General features: G+C 37.3%; 1 protein-coding gene across 1 annotated transcript; it reads right to left on the reverse strand.

The window, feature by feature from the left end:
- Positions 1–1,263: 1,263 nt before the first annotated feature.
- On the reverse strand, positions 1,264–24,730 carry LOC110033193 (DNA excision repair protein ERCC-8-like). Its single transcript, XM_020737099.1, has 9 exons — positions 24,399–24,730; positions 11,616–11,876; positions 10,701–10,860; positions 9,144–9,319; positions 7,025–7,274; positions 3,370–3,524; positions 2,710–2,799; positions 2,210–2,281; positions 1,264–1,389 (listed from the first exon to the last, which is right to left on the reverse strand). Exons 1-9 carry the CDS (start codon positions 24,546–24,548, stop codon positions 1,345–1,347), a joined length of 1,359 nt encoding a protein of 452 aa, XP_020592758.1. The 5' UTR covers positions 24,549–24,730; the 3' UTR covers positions 1,264–1,344.

The raw sequence follows: 24,730 nt of genomic DNA on the forward strand, positions 1-24,730 counted from the left end.
GAGAATTCTACACACACTCAGATGAAAAAGAAAAAAACAGTGACTACTCCAGAAGTTTTTACGTAGAAATCCCGTAGAGGGAAAAACCAGGGGCCCAACCCAGTTGCGAAAATTTACTATTGATTGATGATTACAGAAATCCCTTATCCCACATACGGGAAAGAGCGAGAGAGATGGAACTATTTATAGTATTATGGGTGCAATTAATGCAGGAATATGAATCATTTTTTATCGAATGATCCGGAGAGCTTCCCTTGATCATACGACGTTGACTGAAAATTTGGGTGTCTTAATGATGTCAGAATTGAGTGATTTTAAGCTCATTGAGTCTTAATGATGTCAGAATTGAGTGATTTTAAGCTCGTTGAATTCGCTTGAATTCGCCTTGTCGAGCCGCTCGATTCGAGTATAAACTTGTCATATTCGACAACCCATTGATCTTTCAAATGTGTCCGAAAATCATTTAAACGTGCTTCAACATTTTGATCTAGGCTTAATTTGACTCGGATTGAGCTAGTTTTTATATCATTAGGTTCGTCTCATCAAGCCGGTCAGTCTGACTATAAGCTTGCTAAAATTTGAGCTCTAGATGACTTTTTATCAAGAATTGAATGTTTCATGTTTAAAATATCGTCTCGAGATTCGTGTCGGATGATGAAAATTTATTGGTGGAGTATCAATATACATACTTTTTTTATGTATTTACGTATCTAAAATTTGATATTTACACTTATAACCTTATTGGTGTATTTCAATTTTAAAAAGATGATGATGCCAATATTTTTAATATGATGCTAAATATTTGAATGATATGCAATTATACAAGTAAATATAAATAGTTAAGTTCAAGAAATATGTAAAATAATAATAATTGGGTCGTATGCATCTAAAAGCCCCTGAAAAATATTACTGCCCCGAGTCCGGATGCAAGCTACATCTGGACAATGGTTCCGATCCATCTAAAAGAGCGGAGAAGATAAAAATAAAAAAAAAAAACTCCAGTGAAACACAGTCGTTGCCTGGACGAAGCTTGCATCTGGACTCCCGATGAAAAAATCATAAAGATTTTATCTCACAACTTTCTCATTACCCAATACTTAAGCCCATATAATATATCAACTAAGCTCATTAATTTTCTTTTAATTAATCAACATATTCTCTAATCTCATAAAAGCTACAAAGTACTATTAACTTTATAATCCAAATTTAGCATTAAATTATTATTTTTTACATAATAAACCTAAAATATTGTTAAGATGCCTAAACAATGAACTTAAATTTTCAGCAGGCAGGAAGGAATCCTTACAAATATATACATTTGGAAGAAGAAAAACAATTCGCTCTTCAGTCACTCCAGCTATCTCGGTCTGCCCCTTTACAGTCACCTTCCTGCACATATAACAGAAATCAACTTCCATATTTCAGTAATGGCTTAGAATAATTGGCTCTCACTCTCTCTGTCTAGAGAGAGAGAGAGTCTCTCTCTAGAGAGCACGAGAGTTTGAGAGAGAGAGAGAGAGAGAGAGAGAGTTCAGCATAAAGATACACTCTAGATTGATTTTTACAGAAAAATTTACATAAATACCATATGACTTCCATGTATACATGTATCTAATACCTAAATTTTGATATTTACACTGATAATACTTTAGTGTCATAAACTCATGCATAAAAATGGCTAATTCAATTTTAAAAAGTTAAAAATAATATATGACTTCCATGTATACATGTATCTAATACCTAAAATTTGGTATATGTAAATACATTAGAATTGTGTAATATGTATGTAAAGGCCCTTCTTTTTTTATATGTAAATACATTAGAAGTTGCTCTTTCTATATAATTTTTATTATACCTTTACATAAGTAACATTTCCTAAATTAAATTTTGAGAATTGTAAAGCCAACACCTAAACATTCATATTTACATGCGTACCATCCAAATCTTAAATATCAAATCAAAATATCACCATCAATATGTTTCTAAAAGTAAAATACATCTTTTCATGCATAGATTTATGAGACCAAGAGGTTACTGAGGCAAAATATTGAACTTTAGCTGTTAGATATGTAAATACATAAGAATTGTGTGACATGTATGTAAATTTTCCCTTTTCTAAATTTATTTACTATTCCTATTAGTTAGAAAGATATTTTTAATTATGATATGTAAAAATGAGAAATAGATGGAGGGTGATACGGATCCATACCGTTTCGGCGACCGCCGGACTCAATGGAGACCAAACCAGAATTTTCCTGTCATTGCTGCCAGTATATATTTCCTGCATAACCGCCAGAAATTCAAAATATAGTATTTAAGCATCCGAATCAAGCTCGAGAAACCCTCGCTTGAGTTTGAGCATGATTAAATAATTAAGTTTGAGCTCGTGCAAAGATTTTAAACTGCCGTATTTATAATTAAGTAGAGAAAATAATATTAATTAAAGCTATTTTTATAATAAAATGATAAATAGAATGAGTAATTAAGAGACATAATGAGACATCGCGTGATATAAAATATAAAATATCGAGCATTTCTAATAATTTAAAGATGAAGCCTTGACATTTAATATATTTTTAGGATATTTATATTAATATTTTTTTAAACAAGTCGGCTCACGAGTCTGGCTAGTTAGCTCATCGAGCTCAGCTCTCGAGCCATCTACAGAGCCAAGCCCGAGTCGACTTGTTTAAAAAGAGCACTGCATACCTGATCATGCCAATTAAAATAGCAGCAGTTTACTGATTCGTAATGGCCGCGCAATGTCTGAAAAGTAACACCCGACCAAACATGATATGCCTACAAAATCAAACAGAGAAATACATCAATAATCAAATTATTCCAGTAAGTATGTTTAAGAAAGATAAAAAAATATATTGGGAAATTTACAAATATACCACACAAGTCTTATGTATTTAAATATCCAACACAAAAATTTTAATGTTTACATTTATAACACTGAAGTGTTAGAAATCAAGAAGTGTCAAAATAGTCCCCTGACTCTTTGTAGAAGGTCATTTTAATCCCAAAATCTATAAAACTGTCCAGACTTTTAATATGGATAGAAATCACGAGGGACCCTTTTTATCCCAATTTAAAGTGTCGGGGAATAATTTGACACTTCTATAGACTCTGGGACGAAAATGACCACATGTAAATGCTTAAGCGATTTTAAACTTTACTCGTTAAAATATTAAACATAACAAATGTATTTCACTTTTAAAAAGTTAGTAATAATGGTATGCATGTAAATATCAAAATTTAGATGACACACACACACACACAGATATATATATATATATATATGAGAATTGTGTGGTTATGTATGTAAATGCCCGAAATGTATTTTGGCAAGGGATAAGGCAGCACCTTGACAGAACTCATGCATGGAACAAACACAAGAGATGAATCATTTGTGACAGCAAGTTGTAAGGGTTTGCTTGTCTGAAGCCTCATGGATTCAAAGTTCACCAATGTGTTGCAGCCAGATTCGACATCCCATAACCGCAGCCTTGAATCTGATCCTGATATTTGACATAAAAAATATTTAGCACCCCAAGCATTTTAAACATGCTATTTACAAATCTTGCATCCTATTTCAGTCATTTTTTCAAATCCTCACTCAAATATAAAAATTCACGATAAAACCTCCACCCATATTTTTCATTCTTATTAAATTCTTGATGATTTGATTGTAGAACACATAAATTCATTAGTTTGATAGTTCTAAAAAATCACGTGCGCTAGTTTTATAAATAACAATATTTCGAGTGTTGTGCATTGTATTTATGCCAAAATATTTTAACAGCTGAGTGTGCATAAACATGTTTGTTATTCATATGCAATTCATTTATCAAAATATTTTGGAACATAGTTTGCCTCTCCGTAGCGATACAAACTAAAAATCGGAATGATTCGTCCTTTTCGAGCGGAAAATAGACAGACAAATATATTTCTGATTTCATAATTGCATCTACGATGCAGATATATGATTAGATTATTTCTATTGTGAATTATTTTTACCTCCTTACCTATGCATGAAAAGATGTATTGTACATTCTAAAAGTTAAAATGGTGTTATTTTTGATATGATATGAAAATTTTGGGTGGTGTAAATTGTAAACAAGTGAAGTTTTAGATGTCTGAAATGCAAATACATAAGAATTGGGTGGTGCACATGTAAATGCTCCCTTTTTTGTTGTAATGCAGAGGTGAGCTAAACATTCAGCACACCCTAGATCCCGCATATTATACAGTTCCATACATCTGGATAATTACAGCTTATGCGACACACTAAACTCTTTATGAGCAATTTAACATATATCTACTAGCTGCGTATAATCTTTTCATAATTTATAAAGTTTTTTTTTTATTTTTTAAATTCAGATATTTGCAAGACTTTCAAGCATTTATAGCTTTCACATGATCATTAGTGTAATATTTACTATTATTTACTGAACAAATTGAACTTGTTTACCAGTTGGACAATGCAGCCTACCCTTTTTACATCGACAAAATTACATGGATAATTTAGCAATTTTCTTAAATTTTAGGGACTTAAATAACTTTTTCTTCATATTGGTTGAAATCAGTCAATCACTCCAGAACAGTTGAGAAAGGATGATGATGATTTTGAGCATATCAAACATCATCAATTTAGTCTTATCCTAATTATTTATTCAAAATCATTTTTGTTATCCAATCATTCCTATGGACAGCTACACGAGGTGATAACTTCACTTTATGCAAATCACCCTTCAAAATTTTCGGTTATGTTACCTCAGTGAAACCCTTTAGCTTTTAATTCTTCCACATGAATTTTGTCTATATGGGGCATTTGCATGCATGCCACCTAATTCCTATATATTTATATGTCTAACACCTATATTTTACTTTTTATATTTACACCACCTAAATCTTTCATATCACATCAAAAATATCATCATTCAATTTTTAAGTAGTAAAATATACCATTTCATGCGTAAATAAGGGGGCATGCATGCATAAATTGAAGTTTAGGGGTTGCATATGTAAATACATAAGAATTGAGTGGCACATATGTAAATCTTCCTTTGCCTATTAACATAAGAATTGAGTGGCACGTATGTAAATCTTCCTTTGCCTATTTTATTAATTTTATAGGCGCATCTTCTATAGCTTTCAATACACGTTCAATTCACCAGTGTTTCGTTCACAATCTTATTATCAATAGATACTATCATCATCACTTCTCCTGTATAGAAATTTCTCATTCCATACTTCCAAGATTTACAAATATATCCACCTCAAATCCTCATTTTTACCTTGCTCAACTTGACTATCACTAATTTATTCACCATATCACTCATATCCTATTCTAAGCATAAGACTTGCCCCTCTGTCGAACTCTTTGCATATCTGCCGCCCCTCTCTTCTCCTAATCGTTGCAATCCCTCTTCAATCCCTTCCACTTTCATCCCCCTTCCTTTCCTAGATCTTGCAGATGCTAGCTACTAGTCTTCCCCTATTTATACATGGTGTTTTTCTTAGATTTAATCTATTTTTGTTGATTTCTGTTTTCAAGTGTGCCTTCCAGGTGTTCCCTCTTTGAGGGTTATATCCGATGGAGAGCGGTGCTACAACTATAACTCGCCCAAGGCAGTATGTATCTCCCCTCCGTTCTTGCCTTGTCAGTCAGCCGCACACAAAGGTTGATGGTCTCGCCCCTTACTCGCTTCAGCTGACTGCAGCTCCCACCAACAACACAAACAGGCCGCAATCCCTTCTCTATTCACCTCTCAGCCATTCGCAAGTCTTACCAACACCATAGACAGGTCGCTACTAGCTCCCAGCCATCCGTGGGTCCTCCCAACTCCACAGACAGGTCGCTACTACCTCCCAGCAGTTTGTGGGTCCTCCCAACGCCACAGACGGGCCCCTGCTACACCCCCAAGTTCATCATCAATCATTCATAGCTCAGTCCAGCACCACGGTCGGGCCCCTCCCCCCCTCCCCACTCCCATTCGCCCCCAGCTAATCAGTGTTTCCAGCAAACTCGTTGGCCACCGACTTCACTCCCGCGGCATCTTCCACTCGTCGGAGCTATCGCGCCCACTCGAGAGGGCTATAATTGCCTTCTGCTATTTATTTACGTTGTTTGTATTTTCTACAGTTCACATCATCTTTATATGTATAGTGTTAGTGTCGTCGTAGTGTCACTCGTGTACCCTCTTTTGAAAACAACAATAAAATTGTGTCTTTTGTGTCGTAATTTGGGTTAACTACGGTATCAATATAAAAATAGAATACTACTAAAATAAAATTTATTTAAAATTTTATTCTTGAAATACCCTTTAAAGTTAATGGCTGATGTTAACTTCAACAATGAAATTTGGCCTATGGACTAATTCAGATCAATGTTTAGTAGACTAGGACTAATATGGAGCACTGTAAGACTTCGGACTAAATTGCTCACTTATTAAAAGTCCGGACACTATTCTGGGCTTTTGCTCATTTGTAAAAATCCCTTGGTGTTTTTTAAATAGGTAAAAATTAAAAAGTAAAATATTTATTGTTTTATTTAAGAAAAAAATTTCCGACTTTTACTTGAACAACTTTCATTGCACCACTTTAAATACAATTACTTTTTATCAAATCTATAAGTTAAGCGCTACCTTCATCTATCTGACTTAATGGGAGCTCAAACAGATGCAACTAAAAACTAATAATATAACAGGAAAAAAGGAATGAGATACATGAAAACATGTTGGGGCAATTTCATACAAAACACCCAATTTCTATGTATTTACATATATAACAACTAAAATTCATTTTGTTTACATTTATACCACGCAAATCTTTCATATCAAATAAAAAACACCACCATTTTAACTTTTAAAAACTAAAATACACATATTCATGCAAATGTAAGGTGGTATATATATATATATATACATAAATTGAAGTTTTGGTGCTAGATATATAAATACACAGGAATTGAGTGTTCTACATGTAAATCTCCCAAACATCTAAGGCACAAACTGACCTGAGCTTAGCAGATAAATTCCATCCTTCGTCGCTTCTAATCCCGTCACAGCGCCATAATGGGCAGTTGCTCGATTAAGAGTGGACGACATTCCCGGGTGCAGCCTCTGTGCTGCAGAAGCTTTAGGGAGATTATGACGTTTGTTCAAGTAATTAGAATTCCTCAGACTGCAACTAGAAATCACTCTTCTGTGAGATGTTGGAGCTTTGGGAGAATTTTTTGCAGCAGCTGTCATCCTTGCTGCATTTGCCTGTTTAAGAGAATAAAAGGTTATATTTATAATGAAGGCAATTTCATGCATAACAGTCAAACATAACTATTCATAAAAACTAGCCCCACGCTACAGTCATCTTAAATTGTCACCTAAATATCGCAAAATTCAGAACAAAATCCCAACCTGTATTTGTTTGCTGTGAAACTTACATACCCAACACACCAATCTTATGTATTTATATATCTCACACCTAAACTTTCATATTTACGTACATAGTACTTTGGTGTTTTAAACCTACACATGAAAAGATGTATTTCACTTTTAAAAAGTGATAATAATGCTATTTTTGAAGTGATATTAAAGATTTGAGTGTCCTGTGTGTAAATATGTAAGTTTAAATGTGAGATATGTAAATACATAAGAACTATGCGCATTGTATGTAAATGACCATTTTATTTTTATCAAATAACCAACAGTTTGATCATGGTGTGAACTGCTAATGCAGATTCCATAGTTTAAGAAAGAATGACAGGTATCGATTTTATAAATAAGAAAGAATTTGATGTTGCGTGGGCAAAAATCCAGATTTTTTGCAGAAAGCATCCTGAAGGGAAAATATCCTGCTTTAACCATGCAAGCCCTCAACATTATTAATTTGGGCATTTACATACATACCACACAATTCCTATCATTTACATATCTAACATATAAAGTTTGATATTTACATTCATAAAACTCAAATCTTTAATATGACATCAAAAATACCACTATTACTAACTTTTTAAAACTGAAATACACAATTTCATGGATAGGTTTAAGACACCAAAGTGTTATAAAAGTAAAATCCATCCATCCATCAATCCATCAATAGTAAAAACTTTGTTCTAAACATAGATTGGATTAGAAATTGTGCCAAACATACCACCAAATTCCATAAAACATTGTTCTAAACATAGATTGGATTAGGAATTGTGCCATCCATCATCTTGTTCATTTTCTCACAACCTCAATGGTAGTGTAATTATCATCTAAAATCTGCTTTGTAAAACTTGTCCCGAGAAAGAACATACATACATACATTCACTCTATATATATAAGTGAATGTTTCTACTTATTAATGGAGTTGACAAAACAGTAAAATGTGAAAATGTTGGGAGAATGTTGTTAAAAAAGAAGTTGCACTAAGTGAACAAAAACAGTTAAATAGACAAAACATAATAATTCAAGATGACAATAAAGAACTACAAATAAAAAAACCTAAAGAGAAAAAATAATGGAAAAGAAAAGATGCATTTACATACATACCACCTAACTCCTACGTATTTACATATCTAACACCTAAACCTTATTTCTGATATTCATACCATCCAAATCATTCATATCACAAAAACAAAAACAAAAAAAACCACTAATTTAACTTTGACAGGTGAAATACACATTTTCATGCACAGGTAATACGACATATATGTAAAAACTACAGTTTAGATGTTAGACATATAAATACATAGGAATTAAGGGGTATGCATGTAAATCATCCAAAAGAAAACAAACAGGTGTCAGAATATACAATAGGGGCAACTCATTGTAGTGAAAATAGAATAATGAAAGCATTCCAAGAGCCGAGGGAAGGACATGAATAATTTCAGTTGCAAGCTTGAAGGAACTTGAACTAGACTCATAAGTTTCAACAAAAGCAAAATAAAGTGCAGAAGAGAGAAGTATATATTCTATGTTGAAAAATGAAAAACTCAGATTTCATACTAATTGTGCAGTCCGCTTAATACGAAAAATTAGAAAAATGCATTAACATGAATAGATGTGAATTACAACTTCTACTAATGTTTCAGAAAATCAAAAGGATAGTTGGAATAAAGGGCATTTATCTGAAAAAATGACATAGCGTACTTTCTTCAATGAATTCTCAGATAGAGGCGGTCTCCTCCCAAGCTGAGACCGCAATTGATCTAAAACAAGGAAACATCCTGCGCGTCTTATGTCCCAAAATCGTATGGCTCCATCACACCCTCCAGTCATCAAAACCCATTCACTAGAAGATGACCATTTTAGAGTCATTACTCCATCTGCAATGTAAACAATACAAAAATTAGAATAATTTACAGACATGGCACTCAATTCCCTGAGTATTTACATATCCAGCACCTAAACTTCAATTTTACATACCCTTTACCTATGCATAAAAAGTGTATTTCACTATTTAAACGTTAAAATGGGGGTATTTTTATGTGATATGAAAGATTTGGGTGGTAGAAATGTAAAAGACAAAATTTAGGTGATAAACAAGTAAATTCATAAGAAAACGAATGATGTTGCAACATGACAATACATGTTACAATGTTTATATTGATAGGTTTGAAATCCACTCTGGAAGTGTTTCCGACATTAAGGAGGTCCAAAGTCACTTCTAAAATGTGCCACAAGGATATCTTTAGTTCTCGATAACAGAGTTTTTCCGATTAAAACAAAAATCTTCATAATTAGTTGCATCAAAATCTGTTCTTACAAATTTTTGTTCAAATAAGTTGTGATTAAAATCACAAGGAGGCAGGGTGATGCCAGAGTTAACCTAAATCATAATAGAAAAAACAAATTTATTACTGAAAACAAATAGACGGTTACAATCAAGCACACTTGAAATGAATGTTACAACAAACACAACACAAACTCACACTAGGGCTCGATCTATAGGTAATAGAGGTTGGCTAAGTGGTTGGGGAACGGAGGTAGGAGACTAAAATGGTTTTGGGGTGGTTGGGACAGCAAAAGGAATGGCTAGAATGGCGTGGGCAACAAAGCGAAGCATCGGGATAGTGAGGGCAATAATTGGGTTGGCAAGCAGAGGGACAAGGTGTGGTGGAAAGGGTTGGAACTGCCTGGGGACAGCAGGATGCTGTTTTCCAGGTTGTTTTCCTAGGTGACGGCAGCGAAGGGGTACAATGGGGACTGCAGGACTGTAAGAGGTGGCTCTCCGGGAGTGGCAGCAAGCTATAAGTGTTGGAATGGGAAGACTGCAGTGAAAAACAACAAATGAGTGCTATTTGGGTCGGCTCCAGCGATGGAGTATAGCCGGGTCGTGGGGAAGATGTGGAAGGGGATCGAGAAGATAATCACCATCTCAGGAGAGATATACAGTTGGGAGTGTCATGGGAAACAAGCTAGTTTGTTTTTAAAACAAAAAAATAAAAACATGCAAAAAGTGCATAAAACAAAAATGTTTTAAAAATAAACGCAAAAATACAAAAACAAAAGTGATCCCGAAAAAGCCCTTAAACTTCTATCAACTTTAAAAAGTGGCTTTCGTAACAACAGTTTTTTAACAAGTTTTTCTATAAGGAGAGACCTAAAAAAACAAAGCCTAAAAAACTGGTCATTTCATGTAAGATGATGCTATAGCATAGAAAAATGTATCCAAGCAAAAGTAACCCTATAAAAAAATATATTTACCATGATGCCCTGACAACGTATGAGTGAATGCTCCGGAAGCAATATCACATAAACGAACTTGAACGTCTGCACTCCCAGCAGCAATGAGCATGTGGGTTGATGCAATGGAGGACATGGCAGTGCCATAAACTTTTCCAGGCATTTTATATTCCATGATTGCCTGATAAAATCAAAGAAGATTAACATACATATTACTCAATTTTATACATTTACATATCTAACATCTACACTTCAATTTTTACAGACATGTCACCTTACTATAAATGAAAAGGATTGTTTAACTTTTCAAAAGTTAAAATGTTGATATTTTGATGTGATATGAAAGATTTGAGTGTTGAGTGGTATAAATGTAAAAATGTATAAATGTAAAAATTAAATTTTAGGTATTTCAGATATGTAAATACATAGGAATTGAGTGGTATGTGTGAAAATATCCCTAAAATTAATTTATAATAAATTGAGTAAGATTTGAGTGGTATAAATGTAAAAAGTAAATTTTAGGTATTTCGGATATGTAAATACATAGGAATTGAGTGGATGTGTAAAAATGTCCCTAAATTAATTTATAATAAATTAAGGGATCAAAATAATCCCCTTCCTATGTGTAAAAATGTCCCTAAATTAATTTATAATAAATTGAGTAAGGGATCAAAATAATCCCTTACATGGCTCTATTTCAGCCCTAGAGTATATAAAAATGTCAAATTAGTCCACAAACTCTTTAAATATGGGCAAACATAGCCCCCAAAAAGGAGTATTTTAGCCTTCATTAAAAGAAATTGAAAATAAAATAACACTTTTATAGACTCTGGGACTAAAATGACCCCCTGCAAATAGTCAGGGCTTTTCTCATAATAAAATTGGGATCCAATTCATCAAAGTAGACAAACTGCACAATACAAAATAAAAGCTTACTTGGGAAGTATTTGTATCCCACACTTTGATATCATGATCATAAGAGCCAGTGATAAACAATCCAGTGTCTATTGGATACCAAATAGCAGATGATATTGAAAATTTATGTCCATGTTCGTGTTGCTTATCAACGAGTACTATGCTCCTGTGTTTCGCAATGAGGCCATATTCATCATAATCTGAAGCTTGTTGAATATCATAAATGGCAACCGATGCATCCGATGAACCCGATAGCAAATATCGACCCTCTGTCAAATCAACCTAACCATGTAGTTAAATAATGTGGCCACAGAACATAGTTGACAACAGTTTAGAGGGGCCTTAATACATCATGTTTAACATACATTAGCAAAAAATTATTGCATGGATAGAAAACCCAAATGATGCACACATACCTAAGAGCAACAGGTGATTACGGAATTATTTGATAAAACATTTTAGAGAATTTTACTTGCATACCACATAATTAATTTACATGTCTAACACCTAGAGTTTTATATTTACATATATAACTCATGCATGAAAAGGTCAATTTGACTTTTAAAAAATTAGTAATAGTGTTGATTAGAATGTAATGTTAATGATACAAGTACTATGCATATAAAAATGGAAATTGTATAAAAGAATTGTGTGTAATTTATGTAAATGTCCCAACAATTTATTGGTTCTTCATTATGCCACTTTATGGTAGATCAAGAAATCACTATAACCAGATGAAGGGAAGGGTGAATGATTTTGTAGCTTGGGATGCATTTGTCAAGAAAGCAATTGGCGAAGGTGCACCTGTGAAGCAGTGGGAGCGGCGTAAAGGGAGCTGCAGCTATCTCTCGCAAGTTCCTTCATCAGGATCGAACCGGTCCAAATCTAGGAGGGTCAATCGACTCTTCCACAAGGAATTGGTGCCTCATTTCCATAGGGGGATCCAATCGTAGTTATATAGTGCTTATATATACAATTTTAGTATTTTAGGTTCAACCGTTTTCTCGTGTTTCTGTTCAGGAAAACCGTCGGTGTTTTTTCTCCCTTCTAATATTGTATCCAAACATGGGTGGTGCTCGAGCTGTAGCTTGTTCGAGATGGCGATCTCCTTCCAAGGGATCGAGAGGTGCTCCAGCTGTAGTTCATTCTCGCGTATGTATTTACCTCCGACTTTTCCAACATCCACATTCCTCCCCTCATTGTCCCCGCCGCCTTTCATCATTGTCAGAACAACCAGAAAACATTATAGTCACCCCCTCCTCCACTTGTTGTCATCGCTTCCAGTCATCGATCCTCGTTGTCTTCATCAGAAAAACAACAAATTTGTAGTTTTCCTGCCATCCAACTATCATTATGACTTGTTGTTGCAAACCCTGTTGCCCCTACATTCCACGCTAGTTTCCCTCACACTGGACAACATTCCTCTAGTTGTTATGGAGCCCACAACCCTTCTCCTTTGCTGGCCCTTGCTGTCCCAACCCTCCACTTCGTCGTCAGTGCAATTCCAACCCCTTCCTTTGTTGTCCCAAAGACATATAACCCATTTCAGCCACTTTCCTCCGCTCCACAATCACCTAGCCGACCTCCAACCCCAATGGATCGAGCCCCAATAAGAGTTTGCGTCATGTCTTTTGCAATTTCCCTTTCAAGTGTGTTTTGATTGTAAACGCTCATTTGCTTTCAGAAATAATATTTGATTTTCCTACTATGATTTAACTTAACTTCGGTATTTTTTGGTATCAGAGCTAACCTTACCCAAATTCTATCCTAGAGTTTGTAGCATCCCCACACGTCACTCCACCAAAAATTTTATTTACCCTCCACCCTACACACCTCCTTCCATATACATATACCCAAAACCCTAACCACGCCCCCGAGGAGATAATTTCTAGAATTTTATTAGTAATGTATCATAGACGACATACAACGACTACTTCGCCAAGTGCTACATCAGCTCAATGCCATTGAGGAAAGAACCCAGGGCAGGATCACCGTCGACCGAAATAGTGAAATCTGTGAATGAAAACAAGAAGAACACTTGAATCCCTTATATTGGGATGATTCCAATGGAGAAGAAGACAAGCTACAAAGCTTTGGGGTACAACATCAGCTGAGGCCTATAGCTAAAGTGCCTATGGACGATTTAAAAATGAGATGTCTGCTGAAAGATAAACAATTGAGATGTCTGTTAAAGGATACAAAGCTGAAGCGTTTGTTGGAGGATACAAATATGAGATACACGTTAGAGGATACAAAGATGGCATGCCTATTGCAAGGTAGAGAGAACTAGGAATAAAGGTGAATCTATCGAACTTTGAGGGGAGAATGGATTCGCGAATGATTTCCTCAAATGGATGCACACAGTTGAGAGAGTCTTTGAATACAGGAGGTGCTCGATGACAGAAGACTGAAGCTCGCTACTAGAATGCTACTTTGTGGTAGGAGAACCTTAAGAGGGAGAGACAGAGAGAAAGAAGTGACAGAATCACTTCTTGGGAGAAAGAAAGAAGGCGGTGCAACAACAGTAACCATTCCCACACTACCGCTAGGATATTTTTTTGATGCTTCACTATATGTCGTAGAATGAGCTATTGGTGGAGGAGTACACAGAGGAGTTTATGAAGCCCAAGCTAAAATATGATTTGAGAGAGCCATTGGAGCCACCATAGCCAGGTATTTGGAAGGCCTAGTCTGTCATCAATAATGTGGTCCAACTGCAACCCTATTGAGTATTGAGGGACGTGAGGACTTTGGCACAAAAAGTTGAGAGAAAACAAAAGCAGAGTAGGCAAACATCGCCATTCAGATAGCCACCCGCAATTAGAGACATCAGCAAGAGCACGCCTCAAGGAGTTGAGAAAACTATTCAGGATAATGATAGAAGAAGAAAAGACCTCACAAAAATGAGGTCAACAAGTAGCACATCCACTACAAAGCCACTCAGAGTAAGAAAAAGTCTGAGAAGAGTAGCACATCCACTACAATCCCAACCAAATAATACTTCAGATGCTATGCATTTGGGTACATCACCTTCAGTTGTTGGACTAGTCGAGCAACAAAAGAAAAGAGTGAGGAGTACTGGCATCCACCAGATGAATGCGAGAAGATTGTGGTTCGACAAGTCGATCAAACAAAGGCGTCGATAAAGCAAGAATGACTTCATAATAAAATATTCTACACTCGTTACACCATGAAGGTAAAGATATGCATCATCATCATCCATGGAAGTAGCGGCAAAAATATGACGTCAAGAGTAAAAGTGGACAAATTGAGCATCACGACTCAGAGACATCGCCAATCATATTCCCTAACATTGTTGAAGGAGAAAAATATCAGCATTGACAGGAGGTCAATTGAGAATCAACTGTAGGATCGGGTTTGGTGCTATGTGGTGCATATGGTTGCCTGTCATCTTTTGTTGGAGAGACCATGAAGGTATGATTGCAAAACTCAACATGATTGGCATAAGAACACCTATTTATTCACCAAAGATGGCAAGCGCATAGTCCTTCTACCTTTTGTGGAGTTCGATATTACAAGTGCCCTTGCTAGCAGAAAAGCATTTGGAGGATCAGTCCTAGTGATTACAGAGAACCACGAGAGAGGAGCCGATAGAAGACACAAGACAACCAGCGCAGAGAAAGTTTCAAGACATCCTGATCAACAGTTTACCACCCTAGCTGCCACCACTCAGGGAGATTCATATTATCCTCACCTTACATGAGGGTTGAACCAACCTTGGTTGCTTTTGAAGAATTTAACATAAAACACTTCCATGGAATTCCTGTTCAACTCAACAGAGTGCTCCCCAATAGTTGGACTGATATGAATCGTTTCTCTCAAAGGGGGAAAGCTCCTCAAAAGTTTTGGGAGACAATACAATCGTCAGTGCAATCCAAGTGCTTCTATTATCACAACCAAATATCCTTCATCCTCAGACGAGGGGGGTTAGAGTAGCTCTATCATCGACAACAAACAGAAGCTTCAACGAATGAGATTAAAGCTTTCTCGACCCCAAGAGACTGAGGGGCGCACCCCGTGAAGACATGGGAGCAGCATAAAAGGAGCGACTATCTTCCGCGAGTTCCTTTGTTTGGACCGAACCAATCTAGACTCGAGAGGGTAGATAAGCTCTTCCACAAGAGATTGGCAATCCTTTCTATTGAGGGATCCAATCGTAGTTATCTAGACCTTATATATGTGATTATTTTCAGCAGTTTGTCATGTTTTTGTTTAGGACAACCTTCAACATCTTCTTTCTCCCTTCTCCCTTCTAGGGTTGTACCAAAAGTCAAGTGGTGCTCAGGTTGTAAGTTGTTTGAGGTGGTGATCTCCTTCCAAGGGATCAAGTGGTGTTTCGGCTGTAGCTTGTTCTCACAAATTAATTTATCTTCAACTTTTCCATCCTCTGCATTCCTCCCCACACTGTCATTGTCGTCACATTTCCTCTCTGTCGGAAACACCAGACAACATTCCAGCTCCTTCCTGCAACTCTAACCACCAACCACCACCTCTTCCACCTTTTATCATCCCTTTCAGCCACTGATCCTCACGTCGCCATCCGAAAAATTGCAAATTTGTTGTTTTCCTGTTGTCCAACCATCATTCACCATCATTTTGACTTGCTGCCACCTAGAATGCATCCTATCATGTTATCCATGCAGTCCCCCCTTGTTGTCCCCCATGCAAGACAACACACTCCTTGACGTGAACGATGTTTAGCGCTTTGACACAAGAGCTAAGGGAACGTGGGGACTAAATCAACAAAGGATCACAAAGGTAGGAATTGAAGTAGGGATCGCAAATTCGACCAGGCACCGGTGTTAAGGGAACTCGGGGACCAAACCCCGTGAAAGATCGCAAATTCTCGCGATCGCGAGAGGAGCGAGAAGACGGATCGTGAATTGACAAGAAATGACGCCTTCCTTTAGTGTCGTTCATCATATAGGAAGTTTTCAAAGCTATTTTTTTTATTCTTCATGCTTCTCCACCCCTTACTTTTGTGTGAGAATTTTTCTTTTTATTTATTTCCTATTTTGCTTTAGTAGGAGTCTAGAAATTGTTGTTTTCAATGTGTAAGAGGCAGTTCTAGTTGTGATGTCTTCAGATCTCTTGTGTGGAGTCATTTTCCCTCTTGCTAGGGCTGTATCAGACAACAGGTGGTACTCCGGCTGTATCCTGCTCAAAGGTGATGTTGTAGCCTTCTAATCTCCTCCTTTTCTTCTCCCTGACCCTTCTCCTACCTCTATTTCTAGTAGTCAACCACTCCCAAATCTCTCTACAACCCTGTCGCTACCTCTACTCCCTCCCAAACCTTATTGTCCAGCTTACCTACAACTAACCAAACACCATCCCAACCTACCCAAACGGCCTCCCGGCATTCCCCCCCTTTCCCTACCACCCCGCCGACGCCACCACCGCCTTTTGATCTCTTCCTACAGCCCTAACCTCTGATTAGTCTACTATTGTATTTTCTTTACATTTGAGTGATGTTGTAAGCTTAAAACATAGCGTAGTGGGATTAAGGCTTTGTTGTTGTTGTTATTGTTGTTGTTGTTGAGTGATGTTGTAACCTTATTTCTATATTAATAAGAGTTTGTTTTTATGTTCAGTTACATCATAACTAGTTCTGGTATCATTTGGTATCAGAGCAAGCCCAACCATAGTCTCATCATAGAGTTTTCTAGCATCCGCTCCTACACAATCCATCTCCATCAGATTTCTTTCCTTCTGATTCCCAACTCGAACCATGTCACCGCGAAGAGATACATCGGAGTCGGCCCGGGAAGAGATTCAACAAAAAATTTTTCGTCTACAACGGTGACTAGTAGAGATGGATGACGGAAACTAGAAAGAGGTTACCTTCGACCGTGGTCGGGAGAGTCGAAGAAAGAATGGGGACGAGGAGATGAATTAGTTCCATAGGGAAGATCACATTGACGAGGAATATCGATCACACCATTTTATCAAATGAGGAAGAAAGAAGAGACCCCCTTATGGAGGTCGACAAGATTTTGGCATCAAGATGGACCTTCCAGAATTTGAGCGAGTCATGGACAGATGAGTTTATCAACTGGCTGCAATTAGTCAAACAGATCTTAGAGTATAAAGTATTATCAAAGAACAAACGAGTCAAGCTAGCTGCAATTAAACTAAAGAAAAATGCTTCCTTATGGTGGGAAAATCTACAAAGACAGAGGAGAACAGAAGAAATTAAGAAGATAATTAAGCGGGAGAAGATAGAGGGTAATGCAGAAGAAATACCTCCAACCATAGTATCGCCAGGACATATTCCTAAAACTTCACAACTTGCACAATGAGATATTTCAGTTGAAAAGTTCACAGCCCTAATTCAACCACTTGCAATTGAAGTGCGAGCTGACAGATCCAGAGAAGCTCATGATTGCCAGATATACCGGGGGTTTAAAGCCCACCATTAATAATGTGTTATAGCTACAACCATACTGGACGTTAGAGGATGTCCAGACACTAGCCTTGAAGTTGGAGAGGCGACAGAAGCAAAGCAGGCAACAGTCGCCCTTCAGACCATCATCTTCAACCAAGCAAACGCCTACAACTTCTACAGCCGACAAGGGTACCTTAGAAGGAAGTAACAAAATTGGACGGGAAATTGAAAAGACGGATCAGAGAGGGAAGCAGCAAGAGAAAGGTGGTTCCTCCAATACGGTAATGTCCACAAAGTGTTTCCGGTGCCACGACTACGGTCACATAGCCTCCAGCTACCCAATAGCTCGAGTCCTCACACTCACATATTAAGCCGTCATCGAGGAAGTCGATGAGGAGTCAGAAGAGAGCCAAGAAAAACTTTCACTACATGAAGACCAGGGAGAAGCGTTAGTTGTTCGGCGAGTACTACGGTTCGAACCATAACAGGACCAATCCTGGTTAAGGCATAGCACTTTTCGTACTAGATGCATCGTCAAGGAGAAGGTTTGCAGCCTAATCATCGATAATGGGAGCTGCGAGAGCGTGGTGTCCACACTCCTAGTGAAAAAAATGGGATTGGACATACAGAAGCATCCCTAGTCATATTTTTTTTTTGCCTCACTAAAGAAGGAAAATGATATACGTGTGGATCAACAACGCCTAATTAATTTCTTCATCGAAGACCAGCTACAAGAACAAGTATGGTGTGATGTAGTTTCTATGGAATCATGTCACATTTTATTGGGTAGGCCTTGGAAGTTCGACTGCAAGACTCAACAAGATGGTTTCAAGAACACTTATTCTTTCAGGAAGGATGTGAAACATATCATTTTGCTACCTGCCAAGGATACGGGAGTCAGGAGCAATACAGAGGCAGCATTAGTCCCCCGAACCACTTTCATGCATTCAGTTAAAGATGCTCTCGTTGCAGTAGCATTAGTCCACCCAAAAGAAAGCAAGGAGGAAAGAGAGATTCTAGCACTAATGCAGCCATTGCTATAAGGCTTTCGGGATGTTATCACAAACAACTTATCGGAGGGATTACTGCCACTAAGAGACATCCAACACGCCATCAACTTTATACCAGGATCCGTATTATCAAATCGACCAGCCAACGTATTGAGAGCTGCAAAGTAAGAAGTCCTACAGCGCAAATGCAAGATCTCATTGCAAGGGGGCTATTCAGAGAAAGCACCAGCGTGTGTCCAGTCCCTGCACTATGTTGCTCGAAAGAGATGGATCATAGCAAATGTGCATCGACAGTCAGACCATCAACAAGATTACCATCAAGTGTTGATTTCTCATACCCCGCTTGGAAGATCTTTTAAACAAGCTACATGGAGCCACTATCTTCTCCAAGATCGACTAGTGCAACGAATATCACCAGATATGGATGAGATCAGGAGACGAGTGGAAGATAGCCTTCAAGACACGAGACGAACTTTATGAGTGGATTGCTATGTTTTTCGACCTGTCGAACGCACTCAACACTTTCATTAGATTAATATCATATTGGAAAGTTTGTCGTTGTATACTTTAAAAATATTCTAGTATACAGCCGAGGAGAATCGCTTGCATCACTTGAAGGCACTATTCAAGGTACTGCAAGTCAAGCAATTATACGCCCATCTGAAGAAATATCACCTCATGACAAGCCAGGTATATTTTCTGAGTCTCATAAAGATAGATGTCATTATCAGCTAAGTCGCACCACAATCATTCACCGAGCTAAGCTAATTTTTGGAGTTAGCATTATTCTATAGAAGATTCATCAGGAACTTCAGCACTATCACCTCCCCTTTGACCGAACTTCTGAAAAGGAAGGAGTTTTCTTGGACAGCAACAGCCCAGGACAGTTTTGACGCATTGAAGAAAAATATGACCAAAGGCGCCCATGCTAGCATTATCAGAGTTCAACCAACTGCTCGAGGTACAATGTGATGCCTCCGGTGTAGGGATCAGAGCAGCTAAGCTAGGGAGGACAGTTCAGAGCTTTCTTCAGTAAAAAATTAAATGAGTTCAAATGGAAATACTCGAGAAACGCCAAAGAATTCTACGTCATCATAAGAGCTTTGGATCACTAGAGTCGTTATCTATTGACAAATATGTTCACACTATTTACAGAACATGATGCTTAAAATTTCTCCAAGATGCCCCACTTTGTACGATGAAATCCGACACTAGAAGCCACTCACATCATCGATCTATACTTTAGAGAGATTGTAAGTTGCACGGAATTCCCAAAAAAAATCACCTCCGACAACACGTCAAATTCCCGAGCCACTTCCGAAAGACACTATGGGGAAAGCTTGGCACCACACTCCAATTTAGCTCAGCAGATCATCCACAGACGGACGGACAAACAGAGGCAATAAATCGGAGCCTCGGTAATCTCTTGAAGTGTTTTGTGGGAAAAAAACATAAAATAGTGGGACCTTATTCTAGCCTAAGCTGAGTTCTCCTATAACAAATCCATCTGCCAAACTACTTAACAAATTCCCTTCGAGATTGTGTACACACCCAATCCTCTCACACCACTTGAATTGGTGCTGCTCCTGCCATATTCTGAAATCAATAAGGATGCCACATAATGAGTTCACGAGATTCAGAAGCTCCATGAAGAAAATGGCAAGGAAACTGTTAATAAAAATAGCAAATATGACGCACAGGCAAATAAATTCAGGAAGAAAGTGTCATTTCAGAAAGACGATCTTGTATGGATTCAGTTGAAAAATGAAAGATTTCCCGTCACATCTTTTGAGAAGCTTAATCTGAGAGCACATGGGTCTTTCAGGGTACTTCAGAAGTTGAAGACGATGCTTATAAGATCAATATGCCAGGAGACAACAACATTTCAGCCACATTTAACGTTGCTGAATTGACACTGTACTTTGAAGAGCCTCAAGCTTCAACAAAAGAGGTCGAAGCTTCCCCAAGGTCGAGAGACTGACGCAAGCGTTGTTTAGCACCCTGGCGCAAGTGCTAAAGAATGTGGGGACCGAACCCAGCAAAGGATCGCGAAGTTAGGAATTGAAGGCGGGATAGTGAATTTGCCCTGGCGCAGGTGTTGAGGGAACGCGGGGACCAAACCCCGCAAAGGATCACACAGACAGGAAGGCGGGACGGGATCACGGATTCTCGTGATCGCGGGAAGACCAGAATCAACGCGGGATCACGGATTCTCGTGATCGCGGGAAGACCATGAAGGCAGACCCAGAATCAATGAGAAATGTGGCCTTTCTTTGGTGCCCGTCTTCATATAGAAAGTTTTAATAGCTATTCTCCTGGATTCTTCTTGTCTCCCTACCTCTTCCTTTTGTGTGAGAATTTTTATTTTTATTTCTTTCCTATTTTTCTCTGGTAGGAGTATAAATTGTTTTTTTTTCTATGAGTATAAATTATTTTTTTTTCTATGTGTAAGAGACAGTTCTGATTGTGTCGTCTTCAGATCTCCTGTGTGGAGTTTTTTTCCTCTTACTAGGATTATATCCGACGACAGGTGGTGCTCTGGTTGTATCCTGCTCTGAGGTGATGTTGTATCCTTCCAAACTTCTCCTATTCTTTCCCACAACCCTTCTCCTACTTCTCAACCTAGTCACCGACCACTCCCATATCTCTCCACTACCTGTCGCCACCTCTACTTCCTCCACAACCATGTTTCCCAGCTTACCTGCAACCAACCAAATATCATCCCAACCTACCCAAACAGCCACCCAACCTTCCCCACCTCTCCCTACCATCCCGCCGACGACACCACCACCTTCAGATCTCTTCCTATAGCCCTAATCGAAGATTATATACTATTGTATTTCCTTTTTGTTTGAGTCAAGTCGCAACCCTATTTCTATATTAATAAGTGTTTGCTTTTGTGTTCCACTATATCCTAACTAGTTCCAGTATCAATACTCTTATTGTCCTGTGGACCAAAACCCTTCCCCTTTGCTTTCCCTCATTGTCCCTCCTTTGAACGCAATTCCAGTCCCCCCTTTTATTGTCCAACCACAGAAAACCTGATCAGCCACCTTACTTTGCTCTCCGATCACCTAGCCGACCTCAACCACCAGTGAATCGAGCCCTAATGTGAGTTTGTGTCATGTCTGCTGTAATTTCTCTTTCGAGCATGTTTGATTGTAACAACCTATTTGATTTCAGTAATAATATTTGCTTTTGCTATTATGGTTTAGGTAAACTCCCACATCAATATATTTAGGGATTGTGTGCATAAAAATTGTTTAAAATGATAAACTATGATGAAATGTAGCAATTTTTTACAAGATGCTTTAAAAAAAAGAAGAAAGTTCAAAACAAAAGAAGGTAATATAGAGGTATCAACCATGTTGAATACCAAACCAGGTTGTTAATGAATAATGATTTATCACATCTATAAATATGTTGTGTGAAAATTTGATAGTTTCTAGTAGAGTAAAATCATCAAAATGTGAAGTGCATGATTAATAGTTATATCATATTACACTTTGCTAAACAATTTTTATTATAGAAAGAATGGCAAATCTTCCCATTAAAATAAAAGAGGATACAAAATTATTTACAAGAGGAAGAAGAGAAACACTAGAAACAATTTGACAATGTACATTTAGGTAAAGCTTGAAAAAAATGCTCAAAATAACTAACACGAAAGTATCTCTTCTAGAATTTTATTGATTCTAAAGAACATCTTCACTTCTATATTGTTGATCCAACAATAGACAAATTGATAATGTTTGTCATAGGATATCTCCTCTTTCTTTATTTTTGGAAAACATCTAGCATTCCTTTCAACGATAAAAATAAAAGAAAAATTAAGGATATCTCAAAGCTCCCTGAAATCAATCATAAATAAATGTATTTCCCAATATATATAAAGAAAAAAGATTCCAAATTGTCAATTAGAGTAGGTTAGAGATAGTGCTAAATCCAAAAAAAGATATAAAAATCATCTTCCAAATGATCTCCAAACTTATCTTAGATAATAGTCTTTATAATCCCTTTGTTAAGAAACAAGATCTTGTGAGAAATTTTCCCATACAAAAAAAAAGAAGATAACAGTAATTTTAAGAGGAGCAATAAAACTACAATTCTAAGGTTACTACGAGTATTGACACCGTTACTGCGAGTATGAACACCTCAATCTACTAGGTGTGCCTAGAAAAACAGAGTAAATATCATTAAGAGTAGTATGCCAATATGGAATGTTCTGGTCAAAATCAAGATTAAAATAATTGATAAGAGATTAAAGAAGTCTCATTTTATAATTAACACGTAAGATTTGTTGATAATAGATAAGAAGGGTTCCTTTCTATAATTAAGATGAAAGAAAAAGAATCCCTTTCCATAATACAAGCCAACCACAACTCGTATTATGATAGAAAAAATTAAATTACAAAAAATTTTGGCATAAGTGAAAAGAGTATTGAGTTGAGTAGAGGGAATAATCATTAATTCATTTGTTCTTCCAAAAATTAATATCTCTACCATCATGAACTTTTCAAAAAATGTTAAAAAGATAAAATATTAATAATTTTAGAAAGCATGCTAATAAAGTTAGTGCAATGAGAGATATTGCAAGACAAAAAACCTAGTCATGTTACTTAAATGCTTGTCTCAAATGATAAAACAGGTAAAAAAAATGGCTAATCATATTTCCAGATAAAATTGCTAGAGAGAGACCAATTCATTACGTGTAAATCATTACTACAAGAATCTAAAAGATTGTATACAACAATTTGCTAAAAAATTATATTTCCAGCCTTCTAATACAAGCATTTGAAACATTTCACTAGAGAAAAATAGCTTTCTGGGCCAGAAAATATTCCTCAAATTTAATGTTGGGTTCTTTTAATCCTTTCTATGTTTCATCTTTCAGTGGGATCATATCCCCACTCAATTACAACTAACTCATATGTCCTGTCATCAAGCTTGCTTCCACTTGGATGTGTTGCTAATAAAGCGAGCTCGCTTGATGGCTGCCATTGAATAAGTATTCTCAATCGTTGCTAGCAGTTGAAGGTGCTGTCAATGATGCAATATCATTAAATGATATCAACATTGTAGCTGTTGTCTGTAAATGATAAGGATATAAGTGTCATTAACTATTGTAAATCTCTAGCGGCTTAATTCTGTGCGTGCTCGAAATCCTATAAAGTTAAGACCCACATAAATCTCACCAACCCTCTAATGTCATAGGAATTTCTTAACAACTGATAAATTACACATCCCAATAGTCCAATTACAAGAACTCAAACCCTAGTAAATTGAAAAAAATAAAATAAAATAAAAATTAGGATCCGACCATCGATGCTACTCAAGAATGTTCCGGAAGCCTAATTGGAATCAAAGAGCGCTGGAGGAAATATTTACCTGGACAGAGTTGACGGCCCCACGATGAGGGCTGACGATCTCCTTACGGTTCGAAAGCTGCAACGCAGCCACGCGGCGGGAACGAACTAAGCTGGTGAATAAGCTCGGGAGTATTTTGCCCGATTCTCTATCCCTGACCTCCCTCCACATCTCTTCTTGCGCATCTTCGCCGGCGAAGCCGCCGTCGCCGCCGCCGGTGAGGGTGTGAGTGAATGGACGGCGATGATTGGTTCTGCGTGTCAACTGATGCTCGTCGGGCGAGATGGATTCGATTTTGGCGGTGGGGCGGCAGAGTTTCCCTTAAAACGCATTGGTGGGCCCTGGCAAATATT

This window comes from Phalaenopsis equestris, unplaced genomic scaffold (assembly GCF_001263595.1).
Source record: "Phalaenopsis equestris unplaced genomic scaffold, ASM126359v1 Scaffold001111, whole genome shotgun sequence".
Taxonomy (NCBI): Eukaryota; Viridiplantae; Streptophyta; class Magnoliopsida; order Asparagales; family Orchidaceae; genus Phalaenopsis; species Phalaenopsis equestris.